This window comes from Podarcis bocagei (genome assembly GCF_964188305.1).
Source record: "Podarcis bocagei genome assembly, chromosome: 14".
Classification (NCBI taxonomy): Eukaryota; Metazoa; Chordata; class Lepidosauria; order Squamata; family Lacertidae; genus Podarcis; species Podarcis bocagei.
Genome location: NC_138139.1, coordinates 6,180,878 through 6,203,735, shown reverse-complemented (window position 1 = coordinate 6,203,735; position 22,858 = coordinate 6,180,878). Strand labels below are relative to the sequence as shown.

At 48.7% G+C, this 22,858-nt stretch overlaps 1 protein-coding gene across 1 annotated transcript in view; it reads right to left on the bottom strand.

Moving 5' to 3' along the window:
• The window catches only part of ALDH1A2 (aldehyde dehydrogenase 1 family member A2), a 66,531-nt gene that overhangs the window by 33,993 nt on the left and 9,680 nt on the right, over nucleotides 1–22,858 (bottom strand). Inside the window, exons 3-4 of the mRNA XM_081170629.1 lie at nucleotides 4,893–4,997; nucleotides 3,428–3,568 (exon numbers count right to left, since the gene is read on the bottom strand). Coding sequence (XP_081026755.1) covers nucleotides 3,428–3,568; nucleotides 4,893–4,997 — 246 coding nt within the window. The remainder of the gene's footprint in view (nucleotides 1–3,427; nucleotides 3,569–4,892; nucleotides 4,998–22,858) is intronic.

Below are 22,858 nucleotides of genomic sequence, written 5' to 3'. Positions count from 1 at the left end.
CTGGATTTTGACCCTTAAGGCCTGAGGAAGTTGGCTGGGCACACACCAGGGACTGCCGCTTTAACATCGGTCTTTTCAGAGTGCATTCCTGACTGTACCTCTCATGTGCCTAGTCCATATGCAAAGGGAAGTCACAGGGCCCCTTTGGACAGCTGCTCCTGTCTCCGTATCTGCAGCAGCTCATCAAAGTGCCATTGTGAGCTAAGGCTGGTCTAGCTGTACAAAGGGGCTGGAGTGGTAAGATTTTTCGGGGTGTGGATGAACAGCACATAATCTGAGAGTTACGCTCCCAAATCTCTCCTGGCATCTCAGCTGCTGTGTCAGCAACTTCCGAGCCACCGTGGGGGATCCTGGCGATCAAACTGGAGTGGGCAAAGAAGCCTGGAAGAAATGGGCGTATCTGGATGGTAGTTGCCAAAGTTCAGTGCTATAATTGGGGGCACAGGACATATCCCAGAAAGAGGTCCATTCCCAACAGCACAGAATGAGGGCATCTTAGGAGGAGGTTCTCCTGTACAAGTCGCACTGACATGATTGGGAGATGTGCAATACTCTTGCGTAGCTCCTGTTCATCTGCAGGTGGCAAGCTACAGGAAAACTTCCCAGAAGACCATGTGTGCTCCGTAGATCCACCTTTCTCCGCCATTCAAGTTGACAATACCCAATACCCTTGAGTTGTCTGCCTCCCCTTTGCCACTGGGCTCAGGTCAGCCAGATAAACCTGAAGTTCCTATGGACAGGGGCCAAGCTGAAAAACGAAAGCCTTGGGCTTTGCTACATTAATGACAGCAGCTGGGAGAGAGCTTGCCAGAACCCTCTCCTAATAAGAAACATATTGAAACCGAAGGGTCAGCTTGTCCTTCTGAAACAGTGGTATCATAGTAAGTTTTGAAGAACAGGAGTACATCATGATAACCCCCAACTAGAGCCCAAAATCTCAGGCAGCAGCCTTGATCTATTTGTTTACATGCACCAAAGAGCAGCAGGAAGTAGCATCCTGCCCTGTTTTTCAGGATCAGCATGACTGCAACCCCAGGCATCATTTCCTGGGAGAAGCTCCATTGAACTCAAACCGAAGGGTCAGCTTGTCCTTCTGAAACAGTGGTATCATAGTAAGTTTTGAAGAACAGGAGTACATCATGATAACCCCCAACTAGAGCCCAAAATCTCAGGCAGCAGCCTTGATCTATTTGTGAAAACACATCAAGCTTTAACCAAATATCTTCAGATGAAATGCAAACTTTAGCTTTTTGTTAAAAATGCAAAACTTTGTGCAGAGAAGACATGTGTCATTTAAACTGCTTGTGTGAAGTGGGAACCATGTTAAAGGAAAAGAAAGATGTATCCAGCCTCCGCTTGATTATTTTCTTCCTCCTCTGACTTCCCTCTAATCTGCCACAAACAAATGTGAAAGCCTCCTTATCACCTCATGCTTCTACCAGAGCATGGAAGGGTCCGCCAATTACCCAAGCACCCAATCACACCTGCTCTGAAAAAGCCACACTCCTCTGTGTCCCTCGCTTTGCTTTGCCACTGCACTGTTCCTTGGAACAAGTCTCCAAGGAATTCTACCGTGGCTGCCAAGACCCCTGCTGAGCGATGTGATATCTACAGCGTCCAGCCCGTCATCAAATAAGCCTGCTCTTCTCTAGGGAGGCTCTGAGCCCCAATGAAACAAGCCACAGGCCCTTCTTTAAGGGGATATTCCCATTTTAAAAAGAAGACCTTAAAGATCCTCTTAAGGAACCCCATAAAATTTCCACCCAGATCGCTTAAATCACTTTTAAGAGGCACCATTATCTCCCCACGATAGTTCCAAGCTGGGGGAAATGTATCCGTGAAAGCAGGTATAACACACAAATGGATGTGAGCCATAAATCCCATTGATATACGGAAGGGCAATAGCCATATTTTTTCCCCTGCCTCCCATCCTGCAATTGAAGTCAGTGGCATGGTAGGCGGTGGGCTCCGCTCAATAAAGAATTTGGCTCGGGAACCGCAAATCCAGCGACAGGCAGGGAGCTGACTTGATTTGCTGGGCCCCTCCCCTTCTCCCCGTGGCGATTTTACAGCATACACTGGTGGTAAGATGATTTAAGTGTTGACAAAGCTGGAATTAAGATGTTTGCCGGCTTAGTTCAAAGCACTTGACATGTGGAAAATAACATTAAGAGTGCCACCATGTCGGGGCCGACCACATGTGCTCCTCCGCGTCGTGCCTGAACTGTGCAGCTCAGCGTTCTCTCTTTGGCGTGCGGGGGGGGGTGCGGTTTGCTTTGCACAGGCTCAGAAATTATTATTCTAGCAGGGGACTGGCAACTTCCAGCCTTCAGGCTGTGGGCAACCCACTGAGCACCCAATCCACCAAAGGCATCTCTCACAAAAGCCCCAGTGAAGGGGGTTGGAGAGCAGGGGTTTACGTGCACAGAGAGTGGGTTTGGACCCCAGAGCCTGAAGGTTTGAGGGATCCACAGCCCAAGCAGACACAGACACAGTCACAGTTGCTCCTGGCACAAGCCTCTGACACAACATTCTCCCCAAAGAGCTGGAGTGGGAGAAGCTATACAGTCGCAAGAGGGTCTGCCCACCTGTTTCTGCAGTGCTGCCCTTGGAGACGGTATAGAAGCCTCTCCTGATGCAGAATTCAGCAGCCTGCATTCAGCAAGAGGATGCTTTGCTGAGAGACCTTCTTCTCAGGACTCCTGCCCAGTGGCAGATGCCATCTAGGAGCCATGTCACGGGGGCTGTTTTGACATGGGAGGCTTCAAGAACTGACCCTTGCCATAAACATACATGGACCTCAATTGCCCAGATGTGGAGCAAGGGCTTTCTCATTAGGGCTTTCTGGGAAGAGAAGAGTTAAGCCAGAGGGCCTTCTCGGTAGTGGCGCCCACCCTGTGGAATGCCCTCCCATCAGATGTCAAGAAGGTGAGCAATTGTATATGTTTTAGGAAGGCAGCCCTGTATAGCGAAGCTTTTTAAGGTTTAATGTTTTACTATGTTTTTATATATGCTAGAAGCTACCCAGACTGGCTGGGGCAACCCTGACAGATGGGTAGGGTACAAATATGTTGTTGTTGCTGCTGCTGCTGCTTCTGTTGTTGTTGTTGTTGTTATTCAACCTTCAGATATTTTGGACTCCAACTCCCATCAGCTTCAGCCAATCTGACAATATGATGCTGGGGCTAATGGGAGTTGGAGTCCAGCAACATCTGGAGGGTTCCAGGTTGACCATGGCTGAACTACCAAATCAACAAAAATCATACTTTTTTTTAATTGGGTGGCAGCTCTAATAAAATGTTTTTAAAAGCACATCAAACAAACTTATTTGCATGTCATATTCTGATGCCCAAAGCATTTTTAGCAGTACTCTCAGCGGGCAGAAAAAACAGCGCCCCGCTCCCACCAGTCCCATTGCAAAACTTACAGCCAGTAAGGCTCTGTCTCTTTCCACCAGGTCAGCCAGCTTGTCCAAAAGGCGCCCCCTTTCCGAGGCATCGAGCCTCCTCCACACGGAGCCCAGAGAGAAGGCGAGGCGAGCGGCCCTCACGGCTTTGTCTGTGTCAGGCTGTCAAAGGGGGGGGGGGAGAGAAACCTTAGTGAGTACAAAGTACAAACACGGCACCAGAAACAATCCTTGTTGGGAAGAAAAGATGTCGGTGGATTGACGGACTGACGGATAGGTGTCTTTGAAAAATACACGAAAGACATTTAGGATTTGTTCCCATGCATTTCATTAGTGCAGTTTTTTAAAATTCCTTACACACTTTTTTTCTCTCAAAAAGACTCAAGGCGTCTTTCGTTGGATTAAAACATGCACAGGTGAAAAGAAGACATGATCTGGTGTTAAAGCAGAGAGCTGTAGTCTGAAGCACCTGGAATGGACCAGGGTTGAGATGAGGCTGACTTCCGATGAAAGAAGAATGGCAGACGAAATTAATGGACTATGCAGAATTGGACAAAATGACAGGAAGGATTCGAAACCTGCGGGACCAGAGATTTACAGAAGATTGGAAGAAGTATATGAATTATTTGAGAGCAACTGTAACCAACAAATTATGCTAGTAGGACTACAAGAAGTTTTGTAAGGAGAAATATACAAAGTGTTACAAAGTAGAAAAAGATAGAGATATTGGTTATGAGTTTGAAATGTAATAGGGAAGATAAGAAATGCATACTGAGAGATTAGATTGGAAAATTTTCAGACAGGACTGATGGAAGTCAAAAAAATTGAATAAGATGTAAAAGTATGTTTAATTACTGTTGAAAATGATATCTTAAAAAACTAATAAAAATTATATTTTATAAAAAAAGATGAGGCTGACTTAGACAACCATGAACTGGAACCAGGTAACCTGGGTTGCCGCCGAGTGAGGGCTGCAAGGCCGCCTGGCTGGAGAGGGCAGATAGATGCTTCTCATGACACACTTTGGGCAGTGAGGCAAGCCTCCGAGTGCCCCTTCCTCAAGCACAGAAGACCCTCCCAGGGGACTGTGGCTGCAGTTCCACTCCAGAGGCCAGAGAGATTGGGGCACTGAGGTTTGGAGGTAGCCTAAGAGCCCTTCTCCATTTGCCCACAGCCTGCCATTTCCCAGGTAATCGGGAGAGGGCGACCCTGTTTGTGCCGGGTGGGGGTGGGGGGGCTTTGAGAAGTTACCAGATAAATGTTTCCGCTTCTTCATCACACAGGAAACCTCTTAACCCCTTCCCCATCGCCAATGGCTGGCAGTGGCTCAGATGGGCAGAGAGGGCCCTTGGGTGGGCAAAGTGCCCACTTGCCAGCTGAACTGTTGTCACATGGAGGGTGAGAAGGAATCTGTTTCTCTGCCTGAGCCGAGGGATAGGGCAGGCCAGGTGTCATGAGGAGCAGACAAATTCCGAGGATACATTACCTTCTCAGCCTCTTGCACCTCACAGATCTGCTCTCCCGTTGCAGGGTTGGACACAGGGAATACTTTCCCACTCTCTGAGTTTTGCCATTCATTGTTGATAAAAATCTGAATGAGGAAAAAATGGATATTAAGCAAAGACAAATGTAACTTTTTAAAGCTATACGTGCTTCCTCACATTTGCTTTCACCAAAGAGGGTGGGAGGCTCACTGGCATCCTTGGCCCCAGCCTTTGCCAAGGTGGTTCCTGCTGGAAGTTTTGGGTTGACTGTTGTTGTAATCCAGAACGTCTGGAGGGCATCAGGTTAGCAAAGGATGCTCTGGCTGATTTAAGGACATTCTTGGTGGTGGCACTCAGTCTGCAAGGTTCTCCTGAGATACATGCACTCAGCTACTTTGCTTGCTTCTTTTTCATGGCCAAGTACTAAGTCTGGTATTCAGAAATGAGGCCACAGAGGGGGTTTTTTTGTTTTTAAAACTTGCAGCTACTAAGATGGTGGTACTGTTCTCATCTGTGCTGTTAAGGTGTCTTGGCACATCTTATTTTGGGGGGCGGCTCTTGTTTGTAATGAAGTGTGTGTGTGTGTGTGTGTGTGTGTGATGTGTTGCCACACACGCCATGGGCAGGATCTGTTGCAGCAAGTTTGGCTAGCTCACCAGCTCCTGCAAATTAACATGAAAGCCTGGATCCATCTGTCACTCCAAATCAACAGTCCTTTTGCAAGAGAGATAGGATTTAAAGCCTTAAGTGGATTGCCTGAAATTGAAATTGGGATTCTCAGAGCACAAAGAGAAACTGCAAAACCCCAAATTGTTAAAATCACACAACTATCCAGAATGAAGGCAAATCCGCCCAGAGCTCAGCCATCCAAATACCCCATCTCAAAACATAAACCTTTTTGTCATGGGAATCACCCAGATAATGTGAAATCATCTCCAACTTTACTCTTCTTCAAGGAAACAAGCCGTTGATTGAGATGAAAACACATTGTGTGGAATTAACGGAGCCTTGATCCAAGATGCAGGACTGGCTCAAAATATTTTGGTGCCGAAGGCAGAAAATCCAAATGGCACATACTCCCCTCCCCCTTGCAAACATGAAGACATCTATCTATCTATCTATCTATCTATCTATCATCTATCTATCTATCTATCTATCTATCTATCTATCTATATCTATCTATCTATCTATCATCTATCTATCTACTATCATCTATCTATCTATCTATCTATCTATCTATCTATCTATCTATCTACCTACCTACCATCTATCCATCCATCTGGACATTTTCTGGTGCACCCCTTCTCAAAACCCATCTCTAGCTGCCATTCAGTTCTTTGAGTCTGTGCAAGTTTTCCCTCTCTGCTTCTCCATTTGCTACACCACCACCACTCAAAACTCCTTGACACCTTTTGAGTAGGGGACAGAATACCTTCCTAACAGGATTCCAGGCACCCAAAGTTCTTTACAGTACACAAGACGCATCACAAAGAAGACCAACTCTTAAAACAGATGCCTGACTTCACAGGTTATCACAAAAACAAGCAGAGATCCAACCGTCAGAGATGGGAGCAACTGAGACATTCAACAGACAACAACAGCACAACACTTGGCGGCCTTCCCCACATGACCCGGAAGCTGTAACCCCAGAGTTGGCCACGACTGGACCTAATGGTCCCTTTACATTTACCTATGTCCAGCCATTCTGCTGCCCCCTGCTGGCATCTCTGGCTGAGGGAAGGACCTACGGAGCCATGAAATAACATTACCACCCAAGGAATCTCACCAATAGGCCGGAGTGAGTCAGGTGATATTCCTTAACTAGGGTTGCCCTATTTCAAGTGAAAATCTGGACACACACAATGGGCGAATCCCATATATACCTGGGAAATTATGGACGTATGGCAGCCCTACCTTAACCCCTTCCAGATCTGAGCAATGAAGAGATATCAGCCTTCAGCATCACTACTGTCCAGACCTCAGCAAAGTTTGCCCAAGAGATTTTGCTGCCTGAGGCAAAGAAGGCCAAGATGGGACGCATGACCTCATTCCATGTGCAGGATCCAACTGGACCACCCACGGAATCTGACTCCCACACAAGGAATTAGGCAACATTTCCCCACCCAGGTCTGTGAGGGCAGCATGCTAGCTGAGGAGATTCGGGGGGGGTGTGTGAGGGGGGTGATGGAAGGTGGCTGAAGCTAACCCTGGCCACGTCCCACCTGAAGCAGATGCTTCCCTCTGCTTAATGGAAGGGCTGATCCTGACAAGCTGCTGGTGCAAGTAGTCAATCCAACATCCTGTGACAATGAGTTCCACAGACAGCGTTTGGAGAATGCTGTTGGAAGGCCGCTTTTTGAGCGACCCTGCATCCACTCCAATAGTTTTATTCTCTACATGACCAGTTGGGGTTGACAAGGTGTCCAGCCAGCCTTCCAATAAGAGCAAGGCGTCAGCCTGGCATGGAGCAGAGAGAGAAGGAGAGGCTTGAGGGATTGCTACTGTTAATGGTTAACGTTCATTTCTTCCTGTTCCACTTTCTATAAACAAAGGACGGTCAAGGCAAGCTCATTACTGTAAACCGAGCGCCTCTAAATTGGCAGTAAAATTGGAGTATTTACTCTCCTGCCCATATAAAGTACCTCGTCCAAACTCTTGGAAGGGTTTCAAATCTTGAAATCCAGCAGCTGGCGGCTTTACAAGCACAACCTTATGTTTAAATAACTCACGTTTTGAAAGTTTTAGGCGTTTGGTGTCAGGTAGTGCCATTCCTCCACCGGCTTCCCTCCCCACCAAGACCGAGGTTCTTAGACAATAAATTTGAGCTTGCTGGGGCTTTTAAAGAACTTGTCCGGTTCCAGTGGTTGTTGATTAAATGTTTAGAGCCTGTACATTTGATCTGACTTTCATTACGGCCAGTTCGTAAAAACGCCACGGGCCTGGACAAGCGATGACACATTGCCCAAACAAGGAATCCCTGCAAAGCCTCAAATTGGGTTTTCGTTTCCCTCTTTTATTTCCTTCTTATTTATAGTGACCATTGTAGTGGGTAACTTTAAATCAAGGGGACTATTTGACAGCAAATGTTGCTATCAGTGGATTATATATAACTCATCCCAAGGACCAGATGAAAAAGGGATAACCCCTGGAATGGAAGGGCTCGCCTCCATGTAAATCATGCTACAAATTGAACAACACCCAGAGAGGGCATTGTTCAACTTCAATTGTGAACCCTATTCAACGTTTACTATTCCCCTGGAATCAATGTTAATTAAGGCTGACTGCGGCCATAAATCAGCCATTGGGTTTTACAACTTAATTCTGCTTTAAGTGTGTGTGTGTGTGTAGTGTGTGTGTGTGTGTGTGTAAATATGTATGTGTGTGTGTATAATCTCCCAAGAGTTGCTGAGGTCATTTGTTTTGGTTTGAACCCCAGAGTTACATTCCGTGGTTTGCTAAAAGGGGTGTCATGTGTTTGCTATGTGGCACTGTAAGCAGTTAAGTAATTTAGCTCATGGGGGCACGGTCCATGGAACTGAGCCAAATTGGAAGGGGGGCAGTAGGATGGAGAGAAACACTTGATATATTTTGCAAGTAACACGGAAAGCACATAAACATTTGCTGCTATCGCCTCGCAGCTCAGAAACTAACTGCAGCCCAGAGCTGAACTCCCAATGTCCCTGCTCTCCCCTGGCATCTGAATTCCGGGATCTCACCCGGTTCTTGGGAGAGGGAGAGCCCCCCCCCACCTCACCCTGTGAATGCTATTTTTACTGGTGTTTCATAGTTAGGACATTAAAATGCTGAAATGCTATAAGCCACTTCAGCCTTCAGAAAAATAGAGGGATAAATATCCAGAAAAGGCATGTGATTGGCCCAGTTCTTAGACTGGAGCCATGAAATGTGCCCCCCAAGGATGCTGGGGCATGGCTCTGGCAGAGTGCACCCCCTGCAAGCCTTCCTCATGTCCTGCCTCTGGGTTTCCCACTGGCATCTGGAAACAGGGTGCAGGGCTAAGGAAACCACCCTTGGTCCAATTCCATAGGGCTCTCCTTGTGGATCCTACCTCGTCCTCTGTGGAGGAGGTGCTCTGGATCACTTTGCCCAGAGAGGGAAGAACTTCTCCTTCCTTCCTTCCTTCCCTCCCTTCCTATGCAGGGCAAGGAGGCCTTGAGGCAGCGCAGACTATTTTTCTAGAAGGTGCTTGGAGGAAAGAGGCCTTCTTGCTACTCGTCCCCTTTCTAGACTCCTTTCAACAGGATTAGTAGCACTTCAAAAGCCCTTGTCCAGCGGCCACAGGCAGGGGAAAGGAAACGAGCCAGTGCATATCCATGGTGGGTAAAGGATGCTGTCCTCCTGCCGGTCCAGTTTCCCCTCAAAAGGACTGTCAATCTCCTGCAAGGAATCAGAGGCCTCCTGCATGGTTTGCCAGATGTGCAAACAGCATCAGAATGGGAAGAGGTGCTTCCATTCCAACCTGTCCTCTGCACTTGTGGACCACAGCTCTGCTCTGCCTATTCCATCTTCTGGTCTTTATTTCCGCCTGCCAGCCCAATTCTAGGACATCATCAGCCAGGGCTTTAGTCACTGGTGTGGGCTCCTCACACCCCAAATCCAAAAAAAAGGGGCCTCACAGCCTCAGGCTGACAGAGGCAACCTCTACTTAGGAGCAGGCACAGAACCCCGGGATATCACACAGATCCATCAAAGCCCCACTGATGGCTCCTACCTTTAAATTGTGTGGCAACAACTCTATTTATAACATCTCACGTAGTGGGTTGTCATAGAGGCACCTACAGCCTTCAGGATCATGGCCTGGGAATTGGGAAACTGCCAGCAGACTGTCTCCAGTTGCTGCTGGGAGGAAGAGTCAGCCAATTCTCTCCCGATTTCCTGCCTGCCCAAACCATGGAGTGTCATTGGAACGGCCTGCCTTATGAAAGAGAAACCACAGGGTGATCTAAAGCAACCGGCCAGCCTCCACTGTTCCAAAATAATAAGGAAATGGGAGACAGCTAAGCAGAGTATAAGATACTCTGCCACCCATGACAACACCTAAATCGCCCCTTGCCTCGTGTTATGAAACTAAATGGAATAATGGCCCTATGGACACATCCTGGTTGTGTTGAACACAAAACTGAGAATGAATGTGTCTCATCCATTTCTTAGCGACAAGTAAAATGAAGTTCATTCACAATTATGGAGAGAGAAATTTCCCAGTGCCCAGGGGATTCCCTTCAGATAGAAAACATAAATCCCACACCAGGCTTTCTATTCTTTGCAGCTAAGAAATTATTGTATAAAACCTACCCACCCATCCCAGTTTCAAATTTGACAATTTTCTGCTCTGTTCTGTATAGAACCGAAGTGGTTTCGGGGTTTGAATACAAATTCCTTCTAACATCCACCCAGTTTGGACAGGACAATGTTGAAAACTCATGAACAGTAATACATCCACTGAGTCTCTTTTTTCTACCATCTCCTTTTAAACTTCTGCAATTAAAAGCAACCAAATCACAATCACCACTGGCCAACGAATCAACATGGATGGCATGCAGTGTAACCTTTCATTTCCTCTCTTGAAATATGTCCTGGAACGACGTGCGAGTGAATAATTTTCATTCCTCCTTCAATATTGATTCGTGATGATGTCATCAGGCATCTGCGGCGACCTCCCTGGAGCACCAGCAAGAACCTCGGCCAGTGGACAGAAATTAAGCCTGAGCCCTCGGGTCCTCCAAGGTGGAATTATTTTCCCATGGATTTAATAAACCATGTTCTTGTAGTTCTGCCATTCCATAATGTTTTTCCCCTCTCCCCCATACAGGAAGAGGATTTTAACATCCACATAATAACAGCTTCCCATAGGAGAGAAGCATGTTTTTGGATGAATTGGAATTTCCTAGCTCTCTTGATTTAGTAGCTGGTTATAGTTTCAATTCCATCAAAGTGATCCCTTTTTCATATGAGGCTCGTTCCTCCAAGAGGGTTTTTTTTGCGGGGGGGGGGAGGCATCGGATGCCAAAGAAGCTTAAGGGAGGAATCTCAGCTGTTTGGCCCCAAGCGACCATCTCGTGGCTGCAGGAGCTGAGTGCATAATGACACTTTTTGGGGATAATTTTGGAGGCATGCAAAAAATCCAGCAGCCCCCGCTTCCCTTGGTAAATATTTCATAACACTGAAGATACCTGGCACCTGTGCCTCCGGAAATTTCATATCCTTCATTTCCTCTCTGTTTGGAAACTTTTCAAAAGCTCCAGCATTGAGCCTGGCAAAGGAAAATCCTCCCCAACCCAAGGTGTGGTGCGTGATGTGTCTTGATTTCTCAGGGCTCATTTGCTCTCAAGCACATGGCTGTCCTGATCCGACACAAGCCCAAACCTTCCCGCCAGGGAATGACGATGCATTCCTGGGATCAGCTACCCACCAGCAGCTGGCTGAAGAATCCTTCCCAATGAACATTTTGCTTTGGAGGAATTTGGCTTTAGGGACTCATCACCAGCGGAACTTTGTCCTTCTGCAAAGGCCATCACAGATTCTGGCAAAGGTGGAAGACGGTCACCCGGACCCTGTCTGTCTCTGCCACCCACACTCTGTCCCCAAAGTGCCTGGCTGCTGCAGGTTTCCAGATATGAGGTACAGGGAATAGAGACCCAGAGCTTATTGGCAGGGCACAGATTTGGCACAAAGGAAGGTCTCAGGTCAGCCAGAGGAAGAGAAACTTGAGGGGGGGACCTGAAAGGCTGTCGGCCCCACAGAAGGATGCAGAGAGGCCCCAGAGGGCACGCCTAGAGTGAAGGTGCTTAAGAGACAGGAGGGGAGATCTTGGAGAAAGGTCCTGAGGACAGGGGGTTTCACTAGGTTCTGTGGTTCAACCTCTAATTAAAAAGGACCCCAGGAAGTTGGAGATGGGAATAGCCTCTGTGGCAAGAACCCCGGGAAGCAGCTGCAATACAGGGCCAGGTGGGTGATAGGGATGAGCAACTATAAAGGCAGCTTTGGGTGCTTTCTGTACCTGCTGCCTCCTAGACACACACACACACACACACACACACACACACACACACACACACACACACACGTCGGCCTTGAGGTCCAGGAATGCTTACTCCTCTACCACTTTTTGCTGGGCTCAGTCTGCAACAGTCTCTCTCTCTCTCTCTCTCTCTCTCTCTCTCTCTCTCTCTCTCTCTCTCACACACACACACACACACACACACACAGTGTAGACACTTCTACATAGACACATGAAGCTACCTTGGATGATTTTTTTAAAATCCCATGTGTATTCTACCCTTCTTCATCCTCACAACAAACTTGTGAGGCAGGTGGGGGGGTGAGGTGAAGTGAAGGTCTCACACCCATGGCTAAGGAGGAATCTGAGTATCCTAGTCGCCGCCCCCCCCTGCCCATCACTTAGCTGTGCTGACCCAGGTGAGACCCCTGATCTCTCGCTGCTGCTTTAGAGTCTGGGGGTGGATCCTGAAACCTTCTGCATTCAAAGTAGGTGCTCTGTCCCTGAGCCAAGGCCTCTCTTTGGCACACCGCTGCACATTTTTGCTCATGGACATAACTATCATGTCAGGACCATTGGTCCGCCTAGGCCAGTATTAGATGCTCAGACTGAAACAGCAGCTTGGCAGGGACTTGGGCAGACAGGTATTTCCTGCCACCTGCTGCCAATTCCTTTGGAGATACTAGGGATTTGACCTCGGGACCTAATCCGTGCCAAGTCTGGGCTCTGCCGCTAAGGGAAGTCCTGCAGTGACCAAGTCAGAAGTTAAGGAACCAGGGCAGATTCCAAGATGCTGGAGATCAGAGGACAGCTGGACTAGAGGTTGGCAGAGGAGCCCACTGAAGCACAACCCACAGCACCAGGGTCTATAGCAGTGTTTCCCAAACTTTTTTGGGCAACGGCACACCTGTTTACTGAAAAAAAATCTCGCGGCACACCACCATTAAAGCCCCGCCCCGTGACGTCAGCGCGCAGCGTCACGCCGGGAGGGACGCACGAAAGTGAAAGTTTTTTCCCTCCCCCTTGCCGGGGAACCTCCAAGCTTTGGGGGTGGGAGGAGGCAGCAGAGCGAGGGACTGAGGGACGGTGGCAACTGAGGCGGCGGCGGCTGTTGTGGTGGTGGCGGCGATAGCGGGCGGAGGAGGGGGCGGCGGCGGGGCTTGAGGAGCCGTCGCCGGGAGTTGCTGCTGCTGCTGCTGCCCGGACATGCCGGCCTCCTCCTCCTCCGCTGTCTCGCGCTCCTCCCTTTTGCACGCGCTGCCCCGCCGCTCGGCACCACCACCGCGGAGCCGCCCCCGGCTCGACGCGGATCCTCGCCGCCGCCGCCTCTCACCGCCCGACTCGCCCGCCTCCCTCCCACGGCACACCAGCCAATGTCTCACGGCACAGTAGTGTGCCGCGGAACACCGGTTGAGAAACACTGGTCTATAGGAACAGAGCCAGAACCTTCACAGGCTTTGGTACCTCCCATGCTATCTCACCAGTCCAATGGCATAGGGACCACACTAGGACAGAGGGTTTCTCCAGGTCAGTGGACTGGCCCTTCCAGGGGCTCTTGTTCTCCAAAAAGGGGGCAGAACCTAGGAGGGAGAGTTTCAAAAGGCCTCAGGTCACTTCCAGTCCTCCTTGGAGCAAGCAGCTCCCTATGAGCTCTCCATGGTGCTGCTTTCCTCCTCTTCACCCCCTCCACTACCACTTGGGCTCTGCAGGACAAGAGCAGGGGAGATCCACAAGAGAGGTGCCACACATAAGAAGGCCCTGGCTCTCAGTGCCTCATCTGAGAAGACAAAGTTGACAGTACATGGCAGGATTAGTTTAGAGAAGATGATACATAAGGAAAGGCTTGATAGAGATTTATAAAATTATGAATGGAATGGGAGGCGTGGAGAGAGAACTCTTTCTCCCTCTTCTATAGTACAGGAACTCTGGGACACTCAGTGACATTCCTCAGCAACAGATTCAGAACAAACAAAAGAGAGCCCTTCTTTGCACAATTTGTAACTAAATGATAGAATTCACGATGACACTGTTTTATCTGTTTTACAAATGGTATATTTTATTGTTGTGACGTACCTTAGACCCCAGGCAAGAAATCCAACAAACAAGCAAGCAAATAAAATGCCATTAAAACAGAGTGCTTGACTAGATCAGTAGAGCTTGGGGTCTGGTTCAGAAGGATGGTGTCTTTTTGACTTCTTAATAAAACATAAAAGGTAGGTGCTGAATCTTTCTGCAGGAACTGCTCTTCTACACTTGGTAGAATGTGCCCCTTTTGCAGTAGCACTGAGATTGTCTGTGTATCTCTGTTATTTTTAGGTGAAGACCTTCCTGTTAATCATCAGCCTTGGAAAATGCTGTCCTTGGGAAGACATTTGTAGTTAAACACAATCTCTCAATATTTATTCCTGAAAAAGCAAAAAGAGAGGGGGGAAGGCCTCCTTCTGTTTAACTTGGAAGTCCCTCTTCTAAGCACATATGAGAAACGGCTGGAATGTCAGCTTCATCCTCAGTGGCCCCTTCTGGCCTGAGCGCTCTCCGTGGCATGATAAATCACTGGCCAAATCCTTTACCTTTGCCTGTTTGATCTCAGCTCAGCAAGACCCGGTTTTGATGTGAAGAACACTCCAGATCTCTTAGGTCAGAGACAAATAGCAGAGCCTGTGACCTGCAAAAAGTGGCTGTTCGATTAGGCCCAAGTGAACCATCAGGAGGCAGCTTTGGGATGAGGGTTCACTCCGGCAAGCCTCCCGCCAGCCTCCTTAATGTTCCCCAATTCTCCTGTTAGAGCATTTCAAAGCCAGCTCTGTGGAGAGCCTGCGCAGGACATGTCTCTTTGTGTCTGGTGGCTCTAAAACAAAGTTTTTAAAACTCCATGGGAAGAGCTCAGGAAGGATTAGCTAGTCTAAATGACTTCTGGCATTTCAGTGCAAGCAGCAGAATACATATCAACACTGATTGTGGTGCCTATAATGGAGTATTTCTAATGTTAAGTTTGCACATGTGGTTCCAATTAGCCTCCCCCCACCAGCACTACCACCGTCAAGATGCGCACACAGCACACTCTCTCTCGCTCTCTTTTGGTTGGCAAAAGCATCTTTCTGATGTTCACAAATTCATCTGCTCAGAAGGATGTTGGTGATTATTATTACAGTCTATAATTAGAGATGGGCCAAAGCAGCAAAGAGCAGGAGGGGCTCCAACTGAGGAGCATTTGTGGGTAGACCTTTTCATATAATTTAGCACAAGCATTCAACAACTTCAGTGAAATGGGAGAACATGAACAGGGAGTTCAGAAAAAGGACAGTTTTGGATCCATCAGGATTAGGTTACATCATATTAAAGAACATTTACTCGCTGCCTTTTGCCACCTATGACATCTTTGGTGAAAGGCATTAAGCAAACTTTGGGTGATGGCAGCAGAAGCTGGAAAAGCCACATCCCCCCCTCAAAAAAAACCCCTTACAGAGTTAAATGGAAGATCCTTCACACTGTCTTGCCTGCCAAAGAAACAAAAGGGAGTTTGGACCCTTTCTCCTACACGAAACCAATAAAGAAACATTTAAACATTATGTTCCCAGCCCAGCTGGATCAGACCAAAGGTCCACAGCACCCTTCTTCCTACCAAGAGCTACCCAGATGCCTCCAGGAAACTCGCCACCAGGATAGGAAGACAGCACCCAGCACCTGGTATTAAGTGATAGGTGTTTTCTGGAGCATTCATTGTCAGCTATCATGACTAACAGCCCTTGGAAAAACCTCTCCTCTTTTATGAATGCCTCTAAACCTTATTTAAATGCTTCTAAGTGAGCGCTGGACCATAAAGAAGGCTGATCACCAAAGAATTGATGCTTTTGAATTATGGTGCTGGAGGAGACTCTTGAGAGTCCCATGGACTGCAAGAAGATCAAACCGATCCATTCTTAAGGAAATCAGCCCTGAGTGCTCACTGGAAGGACAGATCGTGAAGCTGAGGCTCCAGTACTTTGGCCACCTCATGAGAAGAAAAGACTCCCTGGAAAAGACCCTGATGTTGGGAAAGATGGAGGGCACAAGGAGAAGGGGACAACAGAGGACGAGATGGTTGGACAGTGTTCTCGAAGCTAGCAACATGAGTTTGACCAAACTGCGGGAGGCAGTGGAAGACAGGAGTGCCTGGCGTGCTCTGGTCCAGGGGGTCATGAAGAGTCGGACACGACTAAATGACTAAACAACAACAGACCAATGGCCATCTTCCCTTGTACCTGTGGCAGTGAATTCAGTAAGGCAGCTCATGGTTGTGCAAAGAAGCGATTCCTACTGCTGGCCCCCTTTTCTTTAGGCTCTGTTAGCTGGCAGGGCATTGTTTCCTGGTGGTGATCTGCTGGACACAGATCCCCTCCACACACCCTACTGTGCAATTGCAGTTATGATTCCTTCCTTTGACAGTACAAGAATTGAAGGTTGCTAAGCCAAGAGCATAGAATCCAGGGCACCTTTCTGACTCTTCATGGCTACATTAAGGTCAAGCGCCTCCCCTGTTTTTTGCAGGCATGACAAACTTTGCTGCACAGCTCCCCTTCCGCACTATACATTTAAAGCAGCATCACGCCACTTTTAAAAGCCATGGCTTCCCTCAAAGCGCCCCAGGGATTGTAGTTAGTTAAGGGCCCTGGGAATTATTAGGAGACCCCCAAGGTAAGGCGCTGGCCTCACCTTTGCCCGGTCTGCATCAGGCCACTAAGGCTGGGGGCATCCTCTTCCCAGGCTCCTGTGGGGCAGTGTGAGGACAGCTCAGACTAGGGGTAGTGGTAGCTGCTGCCTGGAGGACTCCCAAGGAAAGGAGAGACGAGAGGAGGCTGAGGGAACACTCCACAAGGGAGGGTGTCTGAAAAGGGGTGAGGGGCTGCTGGCTCTGCAGGCAAGGGGTGACATAACTGGGCTCCTGAGGCTCACAGTGTGTTTCCTCACAGGGGAGCCACAGAAAGAATGTAGTTGGTCAAGGGAGCCACGGACTCAAAAAGGTTGAAAACCTCTGTTCTAATCTATTGTGAGATTTTGGGGCGGGGGAATAGTGATGACTTGTTCCCCAATAAAGGCCAATGTGAACAAGACATTTCTATTTGCCGCTAAATTCAAAGGGGGCGACAGTGCTCAAGGTGTAAATGAAAAACGTAAGTTTAATTCTTTGCCAAGTGCCTAATATTAAAAGGTAGGGGAACATCCCCCTACCCCAGGCAATTTCTGTATTTAAAAAACCCAAATGCACAAGAACAGAAAGGGTTTTGAAATCCCACCAATGAAACTAAGGCTGGGCTGATATTCAGTCGCCAGATTCCTGAAAATATGCTGTCCCTGTGAGAACAGGGCCTGATTTTCTGTGACTTTCTTGCCTCCCCCTTGTCTTGGCAGAAATCAGAGTCACCACCAACATCATCATGGCTCTGCCTGAGGTGAGATAATGTAGAGCTGGAAAAGATGCAGAAAGGGGCAACCAAAATGGTCAAGGGGGTGAAACGTCCTACAAAGGGAAGGTGCAACATTTGGAGTGTTTCAGTTGGGGGGGGACTGTTCTAGAACTATGCAAAGTGCTAATGCAAACATGATCTACTCAAAAGGGTTGAAAATCCAGTCTGAGTGGGTGCGAGTCTCTCTTGACTGGTAATGAATTGGCAAAGCAAGTTGTACATAAACACTTGAAGAGGAAACGTTCCTCTCTGTAACGATGAGTGAGCCACTCCCAATCTCTATTGAGCCCTCGTCTGATAGTGTCAAATCTGCAACTGAAGCTTCACAGCATGGCCCTGTCATAACTTGGCAGCCATCACTGGCAATGTTTTGGTGAAGCATACTGTAACTATTTACTAATAGGTGGCCAAACATCAGACCGCAAGAGTTTCTTCCTTTCATTCACCCCAAAGCCAACATGGAAAGCGATACTGAGGCACTTTTTGAACCACGACGAAGATGATCCTTTGCTTCATTTTGTAGGAACACAGGAAGCTGCCTTAGGCTGGGATGGATCTAGCCCTGCGTTCTCTACAGCAGGAGTGGGCAACCTCAGGCCTGTGGGCCAAACTTGGACACATACACTACACACAGCCCAAAACATTTGCCCACAAAAGGGACGGACTGGAAAGGGTTGCCCTTCTGCCTGCTGTCCAGGCCGGCTCTGATCCTGTCCTCCACAGCTTGGCTTATCGAGCTGCATCAGAGTTCAAGAGTTGTATAGGAAAAGGCTTCCCAACACCCCAAAGCACCACTCATGAAGTTTGTTGGCAGGACATGCTGCCCAAGCTGAAAAGCCCCTTTCTCAAAACATGTGGCAGCCTTTCCTTGGAGCTGATGCAAAAGCACTTGACGCATGCCCAGAGTGCCTTTACTGTCCCTTGCCGCTTTAGATGTCCAGCAGCTGAGCCCCAGAGGATCAAGCCCCGCTTCCAATTAAGCTGTGCACCTGGACGACCCTGCTGTGTTTCCTGAGAGTAGCAGGCTGTATCGGCCTCTGGAGCTCCAGCCAGAGGGGAAAGGCTCACACTTCCCCGCCCTGAGAAAGAATGCAGCAGACATCCAGATGGGGGCGGGATGAGCCGAGGGGGCTCAAATGCCTGCCTTTGCTCACTGCTTCCCCTCCACAGCTGCCTCCCCCTGTCCAAGAGGCTGGGCCCAGGATCTTGCCATGGCTGGCCTCTGCCGCCAGGAGCGTCCTCCCCGGGGGTAGCAGCTGCACAGCAGGGTGGCCCCCGGCAGAAACAACCTTTTGGCTTCTCTCTCTCTGAGATGCTTTTGCTCCCTTCCATCAGGCAGCCTCTCCAGGAGCTTGCAATTGTCTGGGGTGCCTCAAAAAGGCCTGGACCCCCCCCCCAACTGGAAAAGCTGAGCTGTGCTCTTTGGTAGCAACCGGGAGCTTGGAAACATGGCACCAAAAGGCCACACAAAGGCTTCAATTCAGCAGGAGGGTTTGGAAGGCCCAGGAAGTGGAGCCAGGCCTCTGCCCCAAGTTTCTGGGCATCAGGCCACTGAAAAAGCACCCTTCCCCTCCCCCCGCCCACATTGGTACTCCACCAGACCTCTTCCTCCTTTCCCCCGGCCTCCTCCCTTCATTATCAAATTTTAGGTTGTGAGCTTAATGGGGCAGGCAGGGAACTGTTCTCTTGACCACCATGTGTCACCAGTCATGATCCACACCCAAGTCTTCTGCTTGGCAGAGCTGGGTCCTCCTTGCGCTGTGATTAGGTGGCCGTCGAGACTTGTGCTTTATTGCAGTGCATGCATTCCGCACCATGTTCCTGACACAGCAATACTGCACAGTTGGTGGATTTACCCTGCTTTATTAGTTGCACTGCAATGCTTCCCCAAATGCCTACGCACTGCTGCTAATGTTGTAAAGACCTCCTTTTGAGCCACTGGCTCAGCCCTCGCAGGGGACATAGGGAAGCTCTGGACAGCAGCATCTTCAAAGCATGGGGCCTGTGAGCTGGTTCTTTGATGCCCCCTACAGGCCAGGGCCTTCCTGGCAAAAAGCTTCAGAAAAGGGCAACCCACGTGATCAAGGGAAAGGAGCAACCCCCCCCCCCATGAAGAAAGGTTGCGTCACTTGGGACTTTTTCGTTTAGAGAAAAGGTGAGTAAGAGGCAACATGATAGAAGTTTATAAACTTCTGCATGGGATGGAGAAAGAGGATAGAGAAATGTTTTTCTCCTCTCATAACACTAGAATTTGGGGACATTCAATAGAGCTGAATGTCGGAAGATTCAGGACAGTTAAAAGACAGGACTTCTTTCCACATAAGGTAAAGGTAAAGGGACCCCTGACCATTAGGTCCAGTCGTGACCGACTCTGGGGTTGCGGGGCTCATCTCGCTTTATTTGCCGAGGGAGCCGGCGTACAGCTTCTGGGTCATGTGGCCAGCATGACTAAGCCGCTTCTGGCAAACCAGAGCAGCGCATGAAAACGCTGTTTACCTTCCCGCTGGAGCAGTACCTATTTATCTACTTGCACTTTGATGTGCTTTCAAACTGCTAGGTTGGTAGGAGCAGGGACAGAGCAACGGGAGCTCACCCCATCGCGGGGATTCGAACCGCCGACCTTCTGATTAGCAAGTCCTAGGCTCTGTGGTTTAACCCACAGTGCCACCCGCATCCCATTCTTTCCACATACTGCATCATTAAACTATGGAACTTGCTTCCACAGGGACAGTGCTGCCAGCAACTGGGATGGCTTTAAAAACACATCGGACCCATTCATGGTGGTTAAGGCTATCCGTGTTTACTAGTCATGGTGGCTCTGCTCTGCCTCCATGGTCACAGGCAGTAATGCTTCCGAATGCCAGTTGCTGGAACCCACAGGAGGACAGTGCTGTTGTGCTCAGATCCTGCTTATGGGCTTCCCAGAATGGCAGGCCTGCAGCTGGCCTGATCCAGCATGCTCTTCTTATATTATTTTCTTCAGACGGGGCGACCAAAACTGTGCCTGCTATTCGAAATGCAGCAGCACCAGAGATTTCCTTTTTTAAGAAGGCATTATGAGACAATGCTCTTTTATTCTCAGTTCCTTTCCTAATTGTTCCCCATATGATCACCTCTTCCATGATTAGAACTTCAACCTTCATTACAAAGAGAAAAGGAAAGAAATAAGAGCAAGTGCCCACAAACGAATGAGGGGAGCTTGAAAGCATGGAAAAGAGTGATCTGGATTGTTTCACACCAGAAAAAAACAGAAGGAGAGAGAGGGGAAGAGGGAGAGAAAGGAAGAGGGAGAGAGATCTCCTGAAAGGCAGTGGATGGAGACAATTCCATGGCATCCCATTACGCCTGGCAATAAACTATGTAGGGAGGACAGGAATGGTTGGGGGAGGAATTCCGCCATTTCTCTCCACCAGGAATGTCTGCATCAAGAACTCCCTGCAAAGCAAACAGGCCTCTGGCTGTCAAATCTGAACCCTTTCCTGGATGGCTATAGGCTTCCAGATCTGCCCTGGTGGCATCTGAAATGTGGAGACCTTAGAGGAGAAGCCACCACAAGGGAGCCGGACAGGTAATTGCGGAAGGGAACCCCTCCCTCTGAAGGCATTTTTTATTTTATTTAGAGCATCCTTCCCCAACCCGGGGCCCTCCAGAGATTTTGGACTCCCATCAGCCAGTTATTCAAAACATCTGGAGAGTACCAACAGGATGGAGAAAGCTGATGTACAGAATTTCTCAAGGAACAACTGGCTATGGGAGAAGAGATTGCTAAAGTCAAGGTTTTCCCCACTCCCCACTCCAAAAAACGAAACAAAAAAAAGTCAGTAGCAGCTGCAGAGATACAATTCTGTCCCCAGAACTGGATCAAGGCATTGGTGTGGTAGCAGCAAAGTCTGTATGTTAACCCTTCCTCTCTTCCTGTTTCATTTTCCTAATAAAAATATTTGTCCCCCTGCTTCTACTCTTTGCTCCACAAGACAAAATACGCAGGTTCCCTCCAAGGCCAAGAAAGGCTGAAGCAAAGCAGAGAGCAAGGGGTGGCAGAGGGCAAGAACTTGTTCCTGTGTCCTTACCTGGTGAAGAATTAAAGAACCGATAAACACCATCATTTGAAAATACAGTGGAAACTCAGTTTTCAAGTGTCTCAGAAGCCGAACATTTCAGAAGCCGAACGCCGAAAACGCAGACGTGAATGCTTCCATTTTCGAACATGCCTCAGAAGTCGAACGGCTTCCAAGGCATGTTTCTCAATTTTCACCATTGAAATTGCTGACAACCCTTTGTGCCTCAGTTGTCAAACGTTTCGGAAGTAAAACGGTCTTCCAGAACAGATTACGTTTGACAACCGAGGTTCCACTGTATCGTGGAATTGTACCAAAAAAGAATAACAAACAAGATGCAAAGTTAAAAACCAACCAGCAGGAACAATATCCCACAATACTACCCTGGAAAAGACCTGGCCTATGATCCTAGGACTTGCTGATCAGAAAGTCGACGGTTCAAATCCCCGCGACGGGGGGAGCTCCCGTTGCTCGGTCCCAGCTCCTGCCAACCTAGCAATTCGAAAGCATGTCAAAGTGCAAGTAGATAAATGGGTACCGCTCTGGCAGGAAGGTAAATGGTGTTTCCGTGCGCCGCTCTGGTTCGCCAGAAGCAGCTTAGTCATGCTGGCCACATGACCCGGAAGCTGTACGCCGGCTCCCTTGACTAATAAAGCAAGATGAGCGCTGCAACCCGAGAGTCGGCCACGATTCGACGTAATGGTCAGGGGTCCCTTTACCTTTTTATGATCCTGGGAAGAAGGGAGGTATAGAAAGGCAATAAATAAAAAAACTATTGAAAAACCCCAAATAGCTGGTGCCACCCTTGTTCCCAGGAGGAGGGGGCTTTCCTTACCCTTGTAGCTGCCTCCCTTCAAAAAAAGCCCTCTCTGCTGTAGAACCACTGGTAGGACACTGAGGAGCCACAGCTCTCCAGTTGCTGCAGGTGAAGAACAGGGTTCAAGGTGCAGCACAGGCCTGAAAGGCTGAAGATGGATTTGGGGGATCAGGGCTCTGGGAAGGGAACTTGGCGGTGGCCCTGGAAACCCTCTTTCAACCCCCAGGCCTCACAACCCCTGGAGAGGCCCTGCTTCCAATGATTGCATACAAATGGAAGGAAGGGAGAAAAGATTCCTTGCAAGGTCTAGGCGCATGGAAGTCATTAATATCCTGAGGAAACTATAAATGTAAGCACATGCCTGATATTTATTGCTCATGAGAAAAATAAGCTTAGTAGTAATTCCACACGCCTCCCCCCCCCCCCATGTTAATTTGCTGGAAATAAAGGCAATTAAAAGGCATCCTGTGTGATGCAAAACATTCTTGTCAAAGGCTGGTGATTCAAGCAGCTATCACAGGCGTGTATTTGTGTGTGTGAGTTAACTGCCAACATGTTAGACTGTCAGCCTTCTTGCAGCGGAGCTGGGCAGAATACAATGCGCTTGACTTACTGCACCCTGGGGCGCCGTGCG